Genomic DNA, 21,716 nt, shown 5'->3' with positions numbered 1-21,716 from the left:
CAACCCCCAACCACTCCCTTTCAATAAAAAAAAAAATCTGGCTGCCAGAGGCTGGAATCCTCATCCCCATCTCCCTTGCTAACCCACCATCTAGACAGTCTCCCCTACTCACAATTACAATTCTGGTGATCCAGAGGGATCCTAGAGTGCTCCCTAGGTTCCGGGCCGGGAGGTGGCCATTTTTCAAAATGGCATGTGATAGGGGAAAGATGCTGTGACTTAGTAAACGACAATCCACAGCCAATGAATGGTTTAACTTATGAGGTTGGTCATCAGGTGACCTCTTGGCGATGGAACAAAACCGGAAAATTGACCAATTTTGCTCCATTCTTCTCCGAGATCTCAGACTAGCTTGAGATGCTTTCCTGCTAAATTGGGGAACAAACTTCATGTATGCTTTTCCACTGATACCATTGATAGTGAAGACAATGCAGAAACTTTTTCAATACCATGTCCACCTGATCCTCATAGCTCCTGCATGGCCCAGACAAATCTGATTTGTGTATCTCGTTCAACTTTTCCTCCAATCTATCTTAGATCAGATCTTACCATGTTAACTAGGAAGAAGGAAAGCTTCCCAAACCTACTGTCCCTCAATCTTACAGCTTGGATGTTGAGTGCTTGGTGACTGTGGATCTGTCACTACCCAAGAGTATTGAAGATATTATTCTTGCAGTCAGAAAGCCCTCAACTAAACATAGTTATTGTTTTAAATGAAATAGATACTCAAATTGGTGTTGCCAAAATGGCCTAGATCCATTCTACTATGAATCAATGCACTTGTCTTACTTCTGCTATCAGACTCACGATTAGTTACATCTTCGGTCAGAGCACATCTCAGTGCCATAGTGGCAATAAGCCTATCTCGACTCATCCTTTAGTTACAAAATTTGTGAAAGGCTTGTGGCATATGAAACCTTCTGTACGAAAGGCTCCAGTACTTTGGGATTTGAACATAATCCTTGAACAATTAATGAAGCTAACTTTTGAGTCCTTGGATATGGCTTCCCTTAAATACTTGACATGGAAAGTGGTTTTCCTGCTCTCCGTTACTTCAGTGAGAAGAGTTAACAAGCTTCAACTTCAAGTGCTGGTACTTTACCCACCATGCATGCAGTTCTTTCACAACCGGGTAGTACTTTGAACTCATCCAAAGTTCCTCCTGAAGGTGTTCTCAGCCTTTCACATCAATCAGTCTATTGTTTTGCCTATCATTTCCATGACTGCATGCGTACACCAATGAAAAGAACCTCCACATCTTGGATTGTAAAAGATCATTAGCCTAGTACAAGAGGCAAACTTAGCTGCATCGACAAGCCTCACAACTCTTTATCTCATATGACCCCACAGGCTAGGAGCAGCAGTCTCCAAATGTACTTTGTCCAGTTGGATAGCAGAATGTATTCAACATTGTTACACCTCAGCTGGACTTGATCATACGAGTGCAATCAAAGCTCATCAGATGAGAGCTATGGCTTCCTACGTTGCCCCCGTGCAAGAACTTCCTCTCAAACATTTGCAAAGCTACTGTGTGGTCATCGATGCACACCTTTACATCCTTCCACTGACTGGACAACTTTTCAAGAGCTGACAGTAATTTTCGGCAGGCAGTGTTGCAAGACCTAGTCTCATAGTAGTCTACTCTCCACATTGTAGTTCAGGCTGCTTACTAAGTAAACACTCCATTGCAAACTTCAGCTTGGGACTCCCCACATGTAATGGTTAATTCAGCCTTCTTATCGACAGAAAAAGCAAATATGTTTTCCGTAAATGCTGTTTTTCATAAATAGCCATGGAATTAGCCATGGAATGCCTGCCATCCTCCCTGGAGAGTTGACTATGGAGCTAGATCACCTCTGATACAGACTGATGATCTCACAAGGCAACACCCTTGCCAGAACTCATGCACATGCTCAGTAGAACTCAAAAGTTCTGCTAGCTTGGAGAGATGGCCAGTCCCTTCAGTGCCACTGGATGGTGTCACCCACATGTAATGACTAATTCATCATACTACCTACAGAAAATACCATTTACGGTAAGCAAACTTGCTTTTCCACATATTTCAGTTTTTAATCCCTTGCTCAATCCAAACTCTCTTCCTTCATGCCTCCCTCTCTCCATCCCCATTTCTCCCTGTCTTTCTTTTCTCATCCCTCTTACTTCCCTCATCTTGATCCTTTCTTCTCTTTTCCTTGCTCATCCTTCCATTTTTCTCTTCATGTATCCATCCTTCCATTGACCTCCCATCTCCTACATCTCATTTTCTCACAATCATCCCATTCATCTCTTTCCACATTTTCCCATCTAACTCCATCTTCTATCTCTCATACTTTTGCCATCCTTTCAATTACTCTTTCCTTCCCCATCCCTCCATCTGACTGTTGGCCCCATCCCTCTATCTCTCTCTCTCTTGTCAACATTTCTTTCACCTCTCTCACTTCCTTCTTCATTTCTTGCTCTCCCCTACCCAGTCCTATTCTGACCTTTCTCTCGTCAACTTGATTCTGGGTTCTTTCTCTTCCCCTTCATTTGATATCCTAGTCCCCTCCCAACAAATTGATGGTTCAGTTACAGGATCTTGCTATTTCCCAGTCCTGGTGCTGTATCCTGTTTCTCTGACAGCAAGACTCAAAGGCAAGATATCCCTCTGATGGCAGACTCAGAAAACAGCACTTTACCAGATGTAACAAAAGTCTCTTTTTACTACTGGTGGTTCCAGCAAGCAGTCCCATGATTTGAACTATTCATTTCTTCTTAGAAAACATGCGTCTGCATAATTCAAATCAAGAGGCTGCTTGCTGGAATTGCCCAATAGTTAGAATAAAACTCACGTTCCAAGGCCTGATGGTGGAAGTGGGAAAGGAATGAGGACCTGGGTTAGAGGTGGGAGGAGAAGCTAGTCCTGCATGTAGTAGCAGTAGCTGCACACGTGGGAAGATGAGGCAGAAAAACCGCAGAGCCAGTTTCTAGTTATAGACCTCCCACTGCCTATTCCCCTCCCACTCCTATTGCAGCCAGTGATTTGTGAAGGATAATGCTTGTCTTTCCCATTTTTCAGATGAACAGAGCCATCGTATACATTGAGGAAATGGATAGTATTGCTGACGTAACCTTCCCAGCTGTGCCACAGGTGGTTTCACTCCTGATGTATGACGACACATCAAAAAGCAAAGAGAAACCCCATCCTCTGACAGGTTACCCTGTCATCTGTGTGACGGTAAGTCCTTCAGTTGCTGCAGCAGGCCTACAACTCACTCAGTGGCTTTACTCCTGGAAAGTGCCTGTCTTGGTGCCAGGTTCAGCCAGTACATCTATCTGTACAACTTAACTGGATTTTAGAGATTTTTATTTGCATAAAAATTGCTTTGTTGCAATCTCTGAATCAATTCTTGACCACTGATGGTTAGTAACAGCCATTGTTTTTCCATTTGCTTAGGCTGTTGGCTAATGTTTTCTAATTTTTTGTTTGCATTAGTGATCTTTCATTCAACCCCAATATTGCCATCTTATTTTTCCTTCTCTACGGGTATGTCATTTCTCACAGGACAAGCAGGATGGTTGTCCTCACAAATGGGTGACATCGAGGATGGAGCCCAACCACGGAAAACTTCTGTCAAAGTTTCAGGAACTTTGACTGGCCCCTACTGGGCATGCCCAGCACGGCACTAACCCTGCAGCCAGCAGGGGTCTCCCTTCAGTCTTCTTTTTTCCGCGCAGCAGTAGCCACGCGGTTAAGGAGCTCTTACCACATTCCTGACAGGAATTTCTTCAACTAATTTCTTGAAGAAAAATTTGCCCCTCAGGGGTCTCCCATCTTCAAATTTTGCTCCGCGGTACTTCGGTAAGTTTTTGCCGTTGTTTTTGTCGACTACCGTCGAGTTCGGCCCTCGAGGCCTGTTGGCAGTCGACCGTCCCGCGGCTAAATTTTTGGCCTATGGCCATGGTGTCGGGGTTCCGTCGGTGCCCGGACTGTACACGTACTATGTCCATCACAGACCCACATAGAGTCTGTGTTTTGTGTTTAGGGAGTGAGCATGATGTCCTGACTTGCACCAAATGTGCCTTAATGACACCAAAAGGTCGCAAAGCCAGAATGGAGAAAATGGGACTCCTTTTCCATGCCCACACTCTGACGCCATTGATTGCATCGACGTCATCGGAACCGGCACCGTCGAAGTTTCACCATCGTCGACAGCCTCCCGGTGACCATCTGCCATCGACGTCTCCGCGACCATCGACTCCCGTCCCTTCCCCCGAAGATCGCGGGGATCGGAGAGAAAAACATCGCCATCGACGTCACAAGTCTCGGACCGTCGAGGAATCGAAGTCATCGACCTCATATCTGTCCGAGCCTCCTCCGAAGAAGTCTCGACCAGAAGTGGCACCTACCACTCCTGTCTCGCAGACACCGAGGCAACCCTCACCCATTCGGGGTTTGGGAGCCGCGACTCCACCGGTGACGGTGGTCCCTCCGGCTCAGCCTCAGCCTCCCTCTCTCGTGGAGCCGGGTATTGTTACCCCAGGTCTCCGGGTAGAACTGGACCAGCTGGTCCAGGAGGCCATCAACAAGGCGATGCAACGGTTCCAATCTCCTCCGGCACCGAGAGTGGAACCGGTCACCGACCCGATTCCAGCAGCACTGGCACCGCTGCTTGCCCGGATGGAAGCGCTTATGACTGCCCTTCCTCCGGTGATACCCGGGTCTCCGACAGCTATCTCATCGAGTGGAGAAACACCGTACCGAATTCCCCCTTCGGGGGTAGTACCATCGGTACCATGTCGTCCCTCACCACCGATACATTCCACGGGGGCGATACGCACATCAGCTCCATTGAGATTTTCGATGACGGCACCCATACCTTCGATGCCAACACCGATTCCTTCGATGCCGGCACCAATGCCATCGAGGACATTCTCGATACCCCCGACAATTCCTTCGAGTTTCTCGGAGCCTCAGCCGGGGCCTTCAGGTATCCAACCCCCTCATGGTCCTACAGGTCAGCAACCTGATCCTTATGACACCTGGGGTGATGATACCTACACAGACACCGATGATTTGCCTTCACCACCCTCTCCTGCGGGGAGTAGAAAGCGTTCTCCTCTTGAGGACCTCTCTTTCATAAATTTCGTGAAGGAAATGTCGGAGTTGGTCCCTTTTCAGCTTCAATCGGAGCAGGATGACAGGCACCAGATGATGGAGTTGCTCCAATTCTTGGATGCCCCTAAAGTCATCACTTCTATTCCAATTCATCAGGTTTTTCTGGACCTTCTAAAAAAGAATTGGGAATCTCCTGGATCTGTTGCTCCAGTAAACAAAAAAGCTGACTCTACCTATCTTGTACAGTCAGCACCTGGCTTTCAGAAACCTCAGCTAGACCACCACTCTGTTGTGGTAGAATCAGCTCAAAAGAAAGCTAAAAGAATAAAGCCACATTCTTCCATACCTCCTACTAAGGAAAATAAATTCCTAGATAGTATAGGTAGGAAAGTATACCAAGGAGCCATGCTAACTTCCAGAATAGCCTCTTATCAGCTATATATGACCCAATACAATAGGGTCATTCTTAAACAGATACAGGAGTACTCAGATACCTTACCAGAGCAGTTCCAACCACAACTTCAATCCCTACTAAATAAAGGGTTTGAAGCTGGGAAGCATGAGATAAGAACAGCTTACGACATCTTTGATGCTTCCACCAGACTTTCTGCTACGGCCATCTCTGCAAGACGCTGGGCTTGGCTCAAGTCATCTGACCTTCGTCCGTGAGGTTCAGGACAGGCTCTCTGACCTGCCCTGTCTAGGGGATAATTTGTTTGGTGAGCAAATTCAGCAAATTGTTGCTGAATTGAAGGATCATCATGAGACACTTAAACAGCTCTCATCCATTCCTTCTGACTTACCTTCTAAACAGCCGTTCAAGAAGGACTCAAAAAAGTCCTTCTTTCCGTCCACGGAAGTATTATCCCCCACAAACCAAGTCTAGGTCTGCGAGGCCTTACCATAAATCTCAGCCTCGCCAGTCCCGAAAACAAAAGCCCGCAGCAGCTCCTCAACCTGGCCCTGCATCGGGTTTTTGACTTTCAATTAGAGAGCAGTTGCCAAATCCCTCTTCCAACCATACCAGTAGGAGGTCGGTTAAGCCACTTTCTAGAAAAATGGCATCATATCACCACAGATCAATGGGTGATAGTGATAATTGCACAAGGTTACCATCTCAACTTCCTGACTCTCCCTTCGGGAGAGTCAGGAAGTTGAGATGGTAACCCCACCCATGCAGGCGTGGGGACTCACCCCACTCACCCATGCAGGCGTGGGGACTCACCGATCACTCTGTTCTTCTCGAGCAGGAAGTTTCCCTTCTCCTCCAGTCAAATGCTATAGAACCCGTTCCTCCCTCACAACAAGGACTAGGGTTCTACTCTAGGTACTTTCTGATCCCAAAAAAGTCAGGAGGACTTCAACCAATCCTGGACCTACGGGCACTCAACAAGTACCTTCACAGAGAGAAGTTCAAGATGGTAACCCTGGGCTCGCTTCTCCCTCTGCTGCAAAGAGGGGACTGGCTCTGCTCTCTAGACCTAAAAGACGCCTATACTCACATTGCGATAACTCAACCTCATCGCAAATACCTCCGTTTTTTAGTAGGCCGAAATCACTATCAATACAGAGTGCTCCCTTTCGGCCTGGCATCCGCACCACGAGTTTTCACCAAATGCCTCGTGATAGTTGCAGCATTTCTCAGGAAGGAAGGTGTCCACGTCTACCCCTATCTGGACGATTGGTTAATCAGGGCCCCAACCCAGCAAATCGCTCGGTCCTCCCTGACCCTGACAATTCAAACACTACTTTCTCTAGGGTTTCTTGTCAATTACGAGAAATCGTACTTAATCCCATCTCAGACCTTATCCTTCATTGGGGCAGACTTGGACACCTTACAGGCAAAAGCCTTCCTTCCTCATCAACGAGTCCAAATCCTTCTGTCCCTAGCTTGCCAGTTGCAGTCTCAACGCACAGCAACAGCTCGACAATTCCTCATTCTCCTGGGACACATGGCCTCCTCAGTTTATGTGACTCCCATGGCCCGCCTGGCCATGAGAGTCATGCAATGGACTCTGAGATCACAATGGATCCAAGCTGTTCAGCCTCTGTCCTCCATTGTTCGCATCACCGATGCACTCCGTCTGTCTCTTGTCTGGTGGAAAACTCAATCCAACCTCCTACAGGGCTTGTCTTTTCACCCACCAGATCCTCAAATAATTCTCACAACCGACGCTTCCAACGTCGGTTGGGGAGCCCATGTAAACAATTTACAAACCCAAGGATTCTGGTCTCCAGAGGAAGCCAAACACCAGATCAACTTCCTGGAACTTCGAGCAATACGACATGCTCTCAGGACTTTTCAAGATTGCCTATCGAAACACGTAATCTTGATTCAGACGGACAACCAGGTGGCCATGTGTTACATAAACAAGCAGGGGGGCACAGGTTCCTTTCTTTTGTGCCAGGAAGCTGCGCAGATTTGGGCAGAAGCTCTTTCCCGCTCCATGTACCTCAGAGCCCCCTACTTGCCGGGAGTGAACAATGTCTTGGCAGACAAACTGAGCCGTGTCTTCCACCCACACGAGTGGTCCCTCAATCCCTTGGTAGCAACCACTCTGTTCCAACAATGGGGTTATCCCCACATAGACCTCTTTGCGTCCCCTCAGAACCACAAAGTGGACAATTACTGCTCTCTCATTCAGAGCCAGCACTCTCGACCCAGGGATGCATTCTCCCTCACGTGGACAACCGGTCTGCTTTATGCATTCCCTCCACTTTCTCTTCTGTCGAAGACTCTCGTGAAGCTACGTCAGGACAGGCGAACCATGATCCTGATTGCACCGCACTGGCCACGCCAAGTGTGGTTTCCCATACTCCAGGATCTCTCCATCCGCAGACACATTCCTCTGGGACAGGACCCGCATCTGGTCACTCAAAACGACTGATGCCTCCTCCATCCCAACCTCCAAGCCTTGTCCCTCACGGCATGAATGTTGAAAGGTTATTCCTTCAACCATTTAACCTTTCGGATTCAGTTTCTCGTGTCCTGATCGCTTCACGAAAGCCTTCCACAAGAAAATCTTATTCATACAAATGGAAAGGTATACATCATGGTGCACTTCTCAGTCCCTTGATCCCCTTTCCTGTCCAATTTCCAAATTCTTGGACTATCTCTGGCATTTATCAGAATCAGGTCTAAAGACCTCTTCCATTAGAATGCATGTCAGTGCGGTAGCCGCCTTCCATAAAGGTATCGGGGGTGTCCCTATTTCAGTACAACCCCTTGTAACACGCTTTCTTAAAGGCTTGCTCCATTTGAAGCCACCTTTACGTCCTCCGGCCCCATCTTGGGACCTTAATTTGGTTCTTGGTCGCCTTATGAAACCACCTTTCGAACCTCTTCACTCCTGTGACCTAAAATATTTCACATGGAAAGTGTTATTCCTTTTGGCTATCACTTCGGCTCGCAGGGTTAGTGAACTACAGGCCTTAGTTACCTATCCGCCTTACACTAAACTCCTGCAGGACCGGGCGGTACTCCGCACTCACCCTAAATTCTTACCTAAGGTAGTTTCGGAGTTTCATATTACTCAATCCATCATACTACCTATCTTCTTTCCCAGGCCCCACTCCAACTCCGGGGAACAGACTCTGCATACCCTGGACTGTAAACGGGCTCTAGCATTCTATCTAGACCGTACAGTAGCCCACAGGAAGAGCACTCAATTATTCGTCTCTTTCCATCCTAACAAGTTAGGGCAACCTGTGGGTAAGCAGGCTCTTTCCTCCTGGTTGGCGGACTGCATCTCTTTTTGCTATCAGCAAGCTGGCATTCCTTTCCAAGACCGTGTTAAAGCACACTCTGTGAGGGCCATGGCGACTTCAGTAGCACACCTTCGATCGGTGCCGCTTCCTGACATCTTCAAGGCTGCCACCTGGAATTCCCTCCATACATTCGCAGCCCATTATTGCCTGGACAAAGCCGGAAGACAAGATTCTATCTTCGGCCAGTCTGTCTTGTGTAACCTTTTTCCAACATAAGGTACCAACACCCTTCCACCTTCCCGGTAGGGTGCGGATGCCCTCTACCAAATTACACCCCAGTTGTTGTGCCTGTTGCACACCGTTGGGTACATTTGGTGCACGATAGGACATCCTCAGCTCAGTACTCACCCATTTGTGAGGACAACCATCCTGCTTGTCCTGTGAGAAAGCAAATGTTGCTTACCTGATGTAACAGGTGTTCTCACTGGACAGCAGGATGTTAGTCCTCACGAAACCCGCCCACCACCCCGCGGTGTTGGATTCGTTTTTTTATTATGTTATTTTTCGGCACTGCCTGTAGCTTTAAAACAAGACTGAAGGGAGAGCCCTGCTGGCTGCAGGGTTAGTGCCGTGCTGGGCATGCCCAGTAGGGGCCAGTCAAAGTTCCTGAAACTTTGACAGAAGTTTTCCGTGGTTGGGCTCCATCCTCGATGTCACCCATTTGTGAGGACTAACATCCTGCTGTCCTGTGAGAACACCTGTTACATCAGGTAAGCAACATTTGCTATTTCGTCGAACCAGTTATCAAAATCTTTCTTAGTTAAGGTCTCTATGTTTGCGTCCCGCTCCGGCGGTTCCCTTTCCATTACTTCGGGTGGGGTCGCACGGCCAGAAATTGCCGGCTCATTGTTCAAGGCCGCAAATCTGGATCCCGCGGCATCAAATGAAGACTGAGCCAAATCGACCGCTTTTTTCTTGCTAGTCATGTCAACGACTCTTTGCCTATAGACTATAAAAATTGTATAAAATCGTGGAGGAGGCAGAGAACTGGGCTTAAGCGTCCATGCTGGTCCGTGACATCATTTCCTCCCATCTCTGCCTGATCTGATCCCTCTGCAGGGGGCTAAAAGTTGGGCATGGCCATGAAAAATGTGTGCATGACCACACATGCGCACAGCTTAGAGGGAACAGTGGTGCCAGGTTGGAAAAGCTCTGTCTCAGAGCTCAGAAAAACCAAGAAGAGCTTTCCAATGCAGTCACCCAACTTGCAAGTCTCCTCAGTCAAACATTTTGCTCTCTTCTCAAAGCCACTTGACTTAGCCGCCCTAATTTTCACCATACTGAGCTTCTAGAAGTCTCCCCTCTGTGGGACCTTCGCCAAAGCTAAAAAAGGCAGAGTGCTTACACAGGCACCCTTTTTCTTTCTCACACACACACACCTTCACACAGGATCCCATTTTCTCGTGGACACACAAACACGCACACTTTCAAACAGGTTCCCCGTCTCTCTCACACACAAACTCAAAGACTCCCTCGTTCACACAGGTTCCCTCTCACATACACACTACCCCAACACAGGCTTCCTCTCTTTCACATACACCCCTTCATGGGCTTCTTCTCTCAACATGCATCGTCACACACATACAATCCCTCTCTCACACACACCCTCACTCATGCATACAGGCTCCCAATCTCCCCCGAAAACCTACCCCTGCGCATGTCGAGCCTATTTTGCATAGGCTCGGCGGCGCACACAAGCTCTGGGGCTTCGAAAAATGGGCGGTCCCGGGGCGGGGGCCTGGGCGGGGCTGCGGTCCGGGGGCGTAGCCGAGTGCCCCGACACAGCAGCCTGTGTCGGGATATAGCGAGCTGGCATGTTCCGTGGGGAATTCCCAAGAGCACGGGGGGATTTAGGTAGGGCTGGGGGGTGGGTTAGATAGGGGAAGGGAGGGAAAGGTGGGGGGGACCAAAAAAAAAGTTCCCTCCAGGCTGCTCCAATTTCGGAGTGGCCTTGGAGGGAACGGGGAAAGCCATCGGGCCTCCCCTAGGGCTTGGCGTGCGCAAGGTGCACAAGGGTTCACCCCCTTGCGCATGCCGACCCTGGATTTTATAACATGCGCGCGGCAGCACGCACATGTTATAAAATCGGGTGTACATTTGTGCACGCCGGGTAGCGCGCACAAATATACCCTGCACGTGCAAAATTTAAAATCAGCCCCATAGAATCCTTCTCACTGTCTCTCTCACACACACATACAAATTCACCCTCACTCCCTCACACACAAAAACTTCCTCCCTATCTCACTCGCATAGTCTTGTACTCTCATTCTTGTCCTCTCTGTTTTCTTCTGCTGCAGGCGGAATGGGCTTTCCCCACAGCTCTCCCAGGACTCTCTTCTCTGAATCTTTGACCACAGGTGTGTTGGGGTCTGCCTGTTGCCCCGCCATGCCTAATTTTCAGGTGAAAGCAAGGTGGGCTTTGTTCATGGGCCCATCATGCCTAATTATCAATCATGAGCAGGATGGGTGCCACTCATGGCTCACTGGCTCTGTCTTTGGCTGCTAGCAAGATGGGTGCCATTCACAGCCCCCAGGGCCTCTCTTAATCTTTGACTGCAAATAGGATATGTTCTGTTCATGACCATATTAGACTATCTTTCGCCATGAGTGGAATGGGTTCCGCTCAAGACCCCATTGGGTCTCTCTTCACCACAGACAAGTCTGGTTTTCAGGATATTCATTATGAAAATCATAATATGTAAATGTTAATTAGTTGTTTATTCTTTCAAAGAGTACACAGTCTAGGGGACACAATGAAATTAGTAGGTGATAGATTCAAAATTAATAAGAGAAAATATTTTTTTAATCAAATCATAATTAAGCTCTGAAATTCGTTGCCAGAGTATGTGGCAAAAGCTATTAGTGTAGCTGCATTTTAAAAAGGTTTTTTTCAAGTTTTTGAAAAAAAAATGTATAAACAATTAATTTAGGTGGACTTGGGGAAAATCACTGCTTATCTCTGCAACAACCGATTGGATAAACAAAACCACGACTTTGGCAATTGAAATAAACCCCCAAAAAAAGGTCTGCATTAAAGAACCAAAACAGAAAAATCCATGGTATAACGAGCAAATCAAAGAAGTGAAACGGATCCTTAGAAAGAAAGAAAAAGAATGGAATAAAATCAAAATAACTGATAATTTAACAAAGTACAGAAAACAACTGGCTCACTACAAAAAAGTAATTTTAGAAACCAAAAAGAAATACTTCAGCTCAAAAATAGAAAAGTTTGCAAATAACGCTAGAACTCTATTTAACATAGTAAAAAACCTCACCAGTGACAATACAAACAATCATCAGAACCTACAAGAGAATCAATGTAATGAAGTAGCTCAATTCTTTAAAGATAAAATTGAAAACTTAAGAACAAAAATCCCTAACAACCAAACAAGAGATTAAGATGCCCAAAAGGGACGTCAACAAATGGTCAGAGTTTGAAGAGATATCACACATTGAAGTCGAGAACATGATAAAAAAACGGAACCCTGTTCCTCACTCAATTGATACCATACCCATAATGGAATTAAAAAAACTAGCCAACCCAGTAGCTGCAATGTTAACTAAGATCATCAACCTTTCCCTAGATGAAGGATCAATGCCAGATATCCTGAAAGGAGCCATAATCAAGCCAATCACTAAGAAAAAAAACCTTGACCCCCTAAAGCTGAGCAACTATAGACCAGTCTCCAACTTACCCCTAATAGCCAAACTGATTGAAAAAACAGTTCAAAAACAACTATCAAACCACTTAGAAAGTAATAACATATTATATCCTGCACAACATGGTTTCCGCAAACACTACAATACTGAGACATTATTACTAGCTTTATCAGACAATATCTTAAGAGGCTTTGATACAGGAATACATTACATTCTGATTCTGCTGGATCTCTCGGTAGCATTTGACACTGTAAACCACAAAATACTAATCAATAGACTAAAAGAAATAGGACTCAATAACAAAACAATAATCTGGTTTGAGCCATACTTAAGCAACAGATTGTTCCAAGTACAAATCAAAAACACACTATCAGACAAAGTTAAACTACAAACAGGAGTCCCACCGGGTTCATCCCTGTCTGCAACACTCTTTAACATTTATCTCCTCCCAGAATGTCACCTACTCACTGGACTTGGAATAATACACTACATATACGCGGATGACATACAACTACTGTTACCCATCGTAAACACAATCGAAGAAACAATGAAACTGGCTAATATGTATCTTGAAATAATCAAACAACTCCTAAACCAAATGGAACTGGTAATAAACATTGATAAAACTGAATTTTTACACCTAGAATGAAAAAATATACACCCTACACAACCTACAATCGCAATAAAAAATAATCAGACCGTAGAGATAGCAATAAAAGTACGGAATCTAGGGGTAATAATTGACCCTGAGCTTAACATTAAACAACACATTTCACAGACATTAAAAGAAGGTTATGCCAAACTAATGGTCCTTAGAAGACTGAAACCCCTGCTAACACTGAATAATTTTCGCACAGTCCTACAGGCAATGATATTCGTGAGCACAGACTACTGTAACTCTCTGCTATTAGGGCTACCTCAAGTTACTATTAGACCACTCCAAATATTGCAAAATTCCGCTGCTAGAATTTTGACAGGCAAAAAGAAGAGAGACCACATCACAGGTACACTTGCTGAACTACACTGGCTTCCAATTGAACAAAGAATACAATACAAAGCATTGTGAATAATTCATAAACTAATCCATGATGAAAAGGGCGACTGGCTTAATACAGCACTGCATGTACATGTATCACACAGAAACCTTAGATCTGCCAATAAAGCTCTACTAACTATTCCTTCTGTTAAATCAGCACGCCTCACTCAGGTAAGGGAGAGAGCACTGTTGCTGGCTAGACCTGTTCTATGGAATTTCATGCTACTCGAAATAAGGCTGTAGAGAAATTTGAAACTATTTAAAACTAGTCTGAAAACCTGGCTTTTTAAACAAGCTTTTTATAAAGACAAAGAGAAGGAGGAAAACAGTTGAAAGATAACGATGCACCAAGTAATCAGTTTTTTCCTCTAATATCTCCAATTGCATATTAACGCTAGATTTGAAGCGCTTGACAGTTTTTCAACCGACATATAAGCCTTAATTAACACATAGTCTTTTCTTATTAAAATATGTTACCGTTCTATGTTGGCACATGTATAATTTGTAATCTATACCAATTATAGTTTTTTCTTATTGTGCCTTTCTGTAAACCGTTGTGATGGTGAATTAACTTAACGACAGTATTGAAGATTTTTTAAATAAATAAATAAGCAGCATGGAATCTATCTATCCCTTGGGATCCTGCCAGGTACTTGTGACCTGGATTGTCCACTGTTGGAAACAGGATATTGGGCTTGATGGAACTTTGGTCTGACCCAGTATGGCACGTCATATGTTCTTATGTTCTTAAGATCTATTTGCATCCAATGGAGGCAGTGCATGCAAATGTGTCTCATACATCCTCATTATGGATATCTTGAAAACTAGATATAGTTGTGGCACTTGAGAACCTGAGTTGTCTACCCCGGTCTAGAGAAAGAACACAGTCTGAACCTTTACAACAAAATCAACCAAAATCTAATCAGAGTTTTTGACTACAGTCTAGTCAAATCTTTTTCATTAAACATGAGAAGTCTTTCAGTGTGGGGGGGAAGCTGCAGAATTTCATTTCAGCATGGCCATTGATAATGGCCTGCTCAGTATTGAGAATTATAAAATAAGCCTACAGTTTAAGGGGGTAGAAGGTACAGGCACTTATTTGCATAAAGTATGGTTTTATGTGTGTAAGTCACGCTTTGAAAATAGCCCCGGCGAGCATACACATAAAAATATGCATGGAACAATATTTTACTACTTTTATGCTCTTACTAAACAGGTGTTCCTTGGAGTGGAATCAGGATTTACGTGCATACTTTAAATTTTAGAAAGTATGTGGGGTAAGTTACACCATCTTCCAAGTAGGTGTGACTTTCATGTGTATGGCCTTGCACATAACCAGGACAACCCATGAATTTTGAAAATGGATTTATGCATATAAATCTACTTTGAAAATTTGAACTAGAGTCTATGGGTACTTTTTTCCTGCGGTCTTTAGCCCTGCATGGACTACTGAAAATTAATTTCTAAATCTCAAATGTTCTCCCCTCAACAAAATTCTACTCCAAGAGACCAGTAAGGAACAGAATGGCAGCAGATGCTTTCTCCATTTCATGGAAACCAGGACTGTTATGTATTTCCTCCAATTCCTTTGATATCCAGGGCAATCCAGAAACTGAAATGGGAAGGGGACAAATGATTTCAATAGCCTTTTTTTGATTTTGACAAATTTGGATTCCATGGCTGTAATGCCTAGCTGTTCAGTCAGTGAGACGGAGGATATTCCAATCCCCATTTACTCAGTGCAGCAGGGATCTCCTGCATCCCAGTCTTCGATCTTTGGCTGTTGAAAATCAGCTAGTGTTATCTATGCAGACACCAAAGAGGTTAAAAAAAATTTTTTTTTCTTCAAGGAAGTACTTTACCAGAAGATCTTATTTTAAATTGAGAAGCTTTACTGCATGGATTCAGTCAGGACCTTTTAAATGTCCTGTTTCTTTATTTTCTTTAATATCTGCTAAACCTATCTGATTCAAGTCAGAAAAACAAACTCTGTCACAGTTCACTTCAGTATTATAGAAGCATACCATGAGAATTGGGAGGTCATGCCTATTTCTCACCAGCCTGCAGTTGACAGATTTATGAAGGGCATTATGAATTTGAAACCTCCAATAAAACATCCACCCATTCTTTGGGATCTGAATGAAATTCTTGCTCAGTTTATGAAGCCTCCCTTTGGATCATTAGTATCAGCAAATCTAAAATTCCTCTCCTGGAAAGTTCTATTTTCACTAAGTTACTTCTTCCTGAAGAGTAAGTGAATTGAAAAATCCTAGTCTCATACATTCAAATATTCCATAACAGGGGAGTTATGAAGATGCATCCTAAATTTCTACCAAAAATGTTCTCTCGGTTTCATTTAAATCAATCCATATTGCCAGTGTTCTTTCCCAGACAACATTCCCATAACGGAGAATGAGCTCTTCAGACAATATACTGCAGAATGGCTTTATTATTCTATTTAGACAGAACAAAGTCTTATAGAAGCTCTTCACAACTCTTTGTTTCCTACAGCCCAGATAAGCAGGGGTCATTAGTTAAAAAGAGAAATGTTATCGATTTGAATATGTGCTTGCACCACTTATTACTACAATCAGTCAGGACTATATCTTCAAAGTAAAGTGAAAGCCCATCAGGTTAAGGCTACCACAGCTTCCTTGACACATCTAAATTCCATTTCTATAGAAGACATCTACAAGGCTGCCACTTAGTGTTCCATACATTCTTTTACAACTGATTACTACTTACAAAATGCTTCCCATCAGGACAGGCAATTCTTAAAAACCTATTTAATTAATTTTTTCAACTCTACCCTGCAGCTACAGCCAATAATTATGGATTGAAATAATCCATCTACAGTGCTCAGATAAATTAATAAAATGCAACCCTCAACTTGGTAGTTCCCACTTATGTCCTACTTGTCCATAGAGAAAGTAAAGTTGCTCACTAGTAACTAATGTTCTCCATGGACAGCAGGATAAATCAGCCAAGCAATCGCTTCCTTACTCAGCTAAATTTGTGCAAATACCAATTCTACCTGCTCAAATTTAGCCAGGTAAAAGGGGCGAATTTCAAAGCCCCTTTTACCTGGCTAAATTTGATGATTTACCTGGCTAAAATCCAGTTTTAGGTGGGTAATCTTTTGAAACTCAACCCCTTAGTGTCAAAGTGTAAGGTTTCGTCTTTCCTGCCCTCCCTTAAAGTAAACATTTCAGTTGGCATGAGCCACTGAACATAGTACAATGAAAATAAGAATAATGAAAATCATTTTACAGTGTTTGTGTGTGTGTGGTTGGTTTAATAACTGTTCTTGTTCCATAGGCCTGTAATCCCAAATATTCTGACTACGACAAAACTGGGTCTATCTGTGCCGCAGAGAGCATCAATGATACAATGACCCAGTACCGTTGGCTTGTTAGCGCCCCCAGCAGTAGCGATGGGGTAACAAGCCCCATGCGAGAAGTGGACTCTAACACTTTTTACACCAGCACCAAGTCCATCACTTTGGACTCCATCTACTTTCATGCCGGCTCTCGTGTCCAGTGTGCTGCACGGGCCATCAACGTCAACGGAGAAGCGGGTCTGGAATTGCTGAGTCCAGTTGTCATGGTGAGCCGAGAAGAAGGTAAGCCACAGCTAGGTTACTCTGGGCAAGGAACAGTGAACTCTGGGGATGTCTTACTGATTATTAGTTCATTTGTACAGCATAGCAAAAGGAGAGTTACTGCCACATGGTGCAAAATCTCATCCAAGTGTAGCTCATGAGAGCATGGGTTACTGAAATTAAATAATAATTAAAGGGTCTAATCTGCATATATTAGGTAGGCATCTGAAGAAGGGACCTCCATGATCTTGAATGTAATGTACTCATTTTTGGATTATTCTGCTATTGGTCCAGAAAAAGGCATCACAACCTACAAGGAATCTAACAAGAAGAATCCATATCTCAGCCAATATATAACATTTTCTCTCCAGTGCTTTAGCAAATTGCATTGTGAGAATTTCTGGGCTTTGTGTATCCTTTGGTGTGCTTCCTCATAGGTTTTTTGGTATTTTCCTTTCAGGCTGCTGTTGATACCATGTGCTCAGGCTAGCGCATAGGTTAACCTGTGGTTGGAAGCGCGTCCATAACTCCTTATACGATTAGCACGTCTGAAACACGCTTCCAAACTAGCGCATAGCTAATAGCACTCGTCACATGTAAGTGCCATGTTGATGAGCCTATTAGCTATTACCCCTTATGTAAAAAATAATATGCACCCGACGAGCACATTTTATCCTCAAAAATTAACGCCAGTAAGTCTTAAGAAGCCCCAAAGTTAACAGAAAAGCAGAAAATACCGGTTACTCTGATATTAAGTCAGAGGAACCGAAAAAAGGAGTAACCTAAAAAAAAAGTGTCTTGCCAGTGGTGAGGTTAGGAAAATGGACTCTCAATTAATAAGCATCCATTTTCCTAACTGTGACTGTTGACAGGTTAGGAAAACGAACGCTTGTAAAATTGAGCATCCGTTTTCTTAACCCACGCACAGCCACTTCTCCTGGGTGCCCAATGCCATAGACGTGCTAGGGACACACAATTTATCCCTAGCGCGTCCTTTTTAGCATGGCGGTTCATGTGCCTGTTGTATCGAGTGCCCAGGAGAGGTGATTGTACACATGTTAAAAAAAAAAGTGTGTCCAGTTTGGATGCAATTTTTAGTGTGTCAGTATTGCATTAGCTTGTAAGTTTGGTGTTCTCTGGTTTATGCATAAGGAAAATTATTTACCCTTGCATAGGTCCCTGCTAGGCCTATTTCATTGTATGTGATCTGGGAGTTAGCAACCAAGACTGAACCTTCCAACTCTTTTTCCCCATATGGGTGTAACTCAGGCAGCATTTTGATGGCAACACATCTGGAACTAAAGGAGATGTGGATTTCTGAACCTGTGCCCAGTGTCTCCTGTTAGCCGGCCTGGAAACGAGCTTGATAAGTTCAGTACTACTACAAGCCTTTAATGAAGTCTGGAATCTGCAGGAACATTAAAAGCAAACTGTATCCACTCCATACTGTGCAGTAATTCACAGGTACACCATGGGAATCAGTAATACCTACTGTGCTTCAGTTACTTGAGTTTTGAAAGTCTTCAAGCTGTCCCCCTGCAATTAATGCTTGGAAGCAACCTTGTTCTGAATAAGGTCAGGAATGACCTACACAGAATGCAGTTTGTGTGATGTCATTTGTGATGTAACCAGTATGGATCAGGAGGATCCAGCGAGCTATAACATGGAAGCTCCCAGGGATTCGGGAGAATTGTAAGGGACCAACTTAAAAGAATGCTAAAGAAATGCCTCAACTGTTCGTTTTTGCTTGCTGCATTATAAGTACTACTAGCAGCTGTATGTGGGATACAGTTTTCTTTTAAGCATATGTTCTGCCTATTAAATTCTTCCAAGTTGACATGAATGAGTGAAGAACTTTCAAAGGGCATCCAGTTTTCTTAATCCTACTGCCGTGTAATTATTACATTATACTATTAGCCTTCAAAATTGATTCTTATTTTATTTATTATAAAATTAATATAGGAAGAAATCATCATGTGTGCTAGGAAGGAACAAGCCTTTGTCACATAAAGATCCCTTTTTTAAGGCTCTGTGGAGAATCCTGCTGCCTTCATGGCTATGAAGGAGACAGAAAAGTTTTGATTCTCAAATCTGGTGAGCCGGAGGGGATCTTAGAGTCATGACTGTGGCAGGAAGGAACCTCCCTTCCTGCCTCAGAACAGAATATTAAATTAAGCAAATTAATGCCAAGGGCATATTTTAAAATTTATACTACCTGTCATAGGCCATTAGAAAATGAGCTGAACAATAAATAATTGCTTAATAAACTGCTCACGTGACCAGGCCTAGCCAGGGCATGGCATGGCCTTATAGTGACCAGGCGTGGGCAAGGCATACCCCGATGGTGAGCAGGCCTGGCTGGGGCAGAGCATGCCCTGATAGTAAGCAGGCCCAGCTCAGAAAGGACATAGCACAAAGGTCTTTATCCAATGAACTGATACTAGCCATTAGGTTCAAGAAATAAAAATAATCCCAAATTTCTTAATGATATGAAAAGTGCCAAATGTTTTTGTTCATTTTGAAATGAATTAGTAGATTTTTAAACTGTGTTTATTTTAAATTTATTTTAACCACTCAGAGTGACTGCAGGCTCTTTGCTCTGACAGTGAAGCAGCATTCAAACCCTGATGTGCAACTTACAGTTTTTTTCGAGGGGAGATGATTTATGGGTCATATTCACAGGGTAACTGTCATCAGTCGCTCAAGGTCTTGGTTTAGCATCTTTTCTAATTAGAATTACTGAAAATTGAGAGCGGATGACGTCACCGCGCAGGCCGGCAGCTTGAATCCTGGGCTGCTCAACCCCCGTTCTCAATCGCATGCCATCGGCGTTTCCAGGCCTCGTTTTTTGCTGAAAAACCACCCAGCCGCAGCCCCAGGAGTAAGGATGACGGCTGCGAAAAAAAAAACTGGATCTAAAAAGATTCTCCTTCGCGGCTGCCGCGGCTGAAACGGAGCCGGAGGAGGGAGCCAAAATGGCGGACGGGCCGCGCTCTCCAGCCGCTTCGGCGGAAGAGGTATTGCCGGGGCCCCTGGGATCAGGGGATAATCCGATTCCCACTAGAGAGGAGTTTAAGGCATGGTTTGGGGCCCTTCATGAAGAAATGTCACAGTTTCGTTGGGGGATGGAGGACATAGTTGCGGGCATTAAAACAGACGTCACTGAGCTTCTGCACCGTGTGGAGGCCACAGAAGATAGTTTGGAGGAACATCACACTACCGTTCAGGCTTTAAACACTGATTATCAAAAAATGCAGGACTCACACGAAGAACTGGCCCGGCATGTGGAGGATATGGAGAATAGACTGCGCAGATCAAATCTTCGGTTTCGGGGCATTCCTGAAGAAGCGGCATTTACTGACAGTGCTAAGGTGGTACAGGAAATATGCATTCAGCTGCTAAGGGCCGATGACAGCCAAGAAGATGTCCCCAGTATTTTGTTAGACAGGGCACACAGAACACTTGGAGCACCGAGGAACAATCAAGCCCGTGATATAATTGCCTGTTTTCATAATTTTGCCATTAAAGAAAAGGTGATGGGGATCGCCAGGAAACAAGGGTCGGTGACCTGGAAAGGCCACAAGGTTGACATTTTTCAGGATCTCGCCATCACCACTATCCAGAAACGGCGTGAGTTCAAACCCGTGGTCCAGGCGCTCCGTGAGCAGAACCATCGTTATAAATGGCTTTTCCCCTTTGGACTCAGCTTCACTATCAATGGGATAACTTCAAGGGTCCAGAAATTGCGGGAAGCAGAGGACATCCTGAGAGCGGCAGGCATTCTACCTGGGGGAAATAGCTCCTCTGCGGCGGAGAGCATGGATACTACGCGCCCACGAGAATACCCCCGGTGGCAGAGAGTACCCAAAGGAGGGAAACGGCTACGGAGGCATCCAGAAGAACCCGCCACTTCTAAGGGCCTCGGCTGAGGCGAAGGGACACTTGTGAGCTTATGAGGGCTCAGGTCACATATGGACTTTGAGTAAGGTTCTAAAGGTGAATCTTTAAGGGGGCTAAGATTCGGTTTTGGTTAGCATGGTTTTCAGCAACCAGTTACGCGACTGTTGAAAGGTTTATATAGGTTTGGTTACAAAAGGGGGGGATGGGGGGGGGAGCCTGCCCGCTGACGTCATCGCTCTCGATAGGCGCGATCCACGGTTGGGTGCGTGGATCACTTTGGGATGGGGAAGGGAAGGGGGGGTGTGGGTGGGGACAGGGCAACACATCTCTCGTCATGGCAACTCAGAGGCATACATATGGAGCTTGTGGCGTGGGACAGGTGCGAATTGCAACTTCTTCCCACAAGTTTGTCTTTCAACCAACCTGGGGGTCAGACCAGTGCGTTTTCTGTTCTTATCTAGGTAGATGGCTAGTCTGAAAATAATATCCATAAATACTAAAGGGTTAAACAACCCGAGGAAAAGGAAAACATTTATTCATGATATGAAAACGCAGGGGGCAGACATTATATTCTGTCAGGAGACCCATATGGCAAAAAGATTTGAGAAACTTCTGACTTCTCAGGAGTTCCCCCAATATTACCATGCAGCCGC

The 21,716-nt window shown here is 44.7% G+C and overlaps 1 protein-coding gene across 2 annotated transcripts in view; it reads left to right on the top strand.

Moving 5' to 3' along the window:
• Window positions 1-21,716, top strand: part of FREM3 (FRAS1 related extracellular matrix 3) — a 345,523-nt gene that overhangs the window by 241,953 nt on the left and 81,854 nt on the right. For both annotated transcript variants that reach the window (XM_029599602.1, XM_029599686.1), the window contains exons 13-14: window positions 3,059-3,217; window positions 16,881-17,184. In XM_029599602.1, the coding sequence (XP_029455462.1) occupies window positions 3,059-3,217; window positions 16,881-17,184 (463 nt within the window). The remainder of the gene's footprint in view (window positions 1-3,058; window positions 3,218-16,880; window positions 17,185-21,716) is intronic.

The sequence above is a fragment of the Rhinatrema bivittatum genome, chromosome 1, assembly GCF_901001135.1.
Source record: "Rhinatrema bivittatum chromosome 1, aRhiBiv1.1, whole genome shotgun sequence".
Lineage (NCBI taxonomy): Eukaryota > Metazoa > Chordata > Amphibia > Gymnophiona > Rhinatrematidae > Rhinatrema > Rhinatrema bivittatum.
This window is presented reverse-complemented; position numbering and strand designations above follow the sequence as displayed.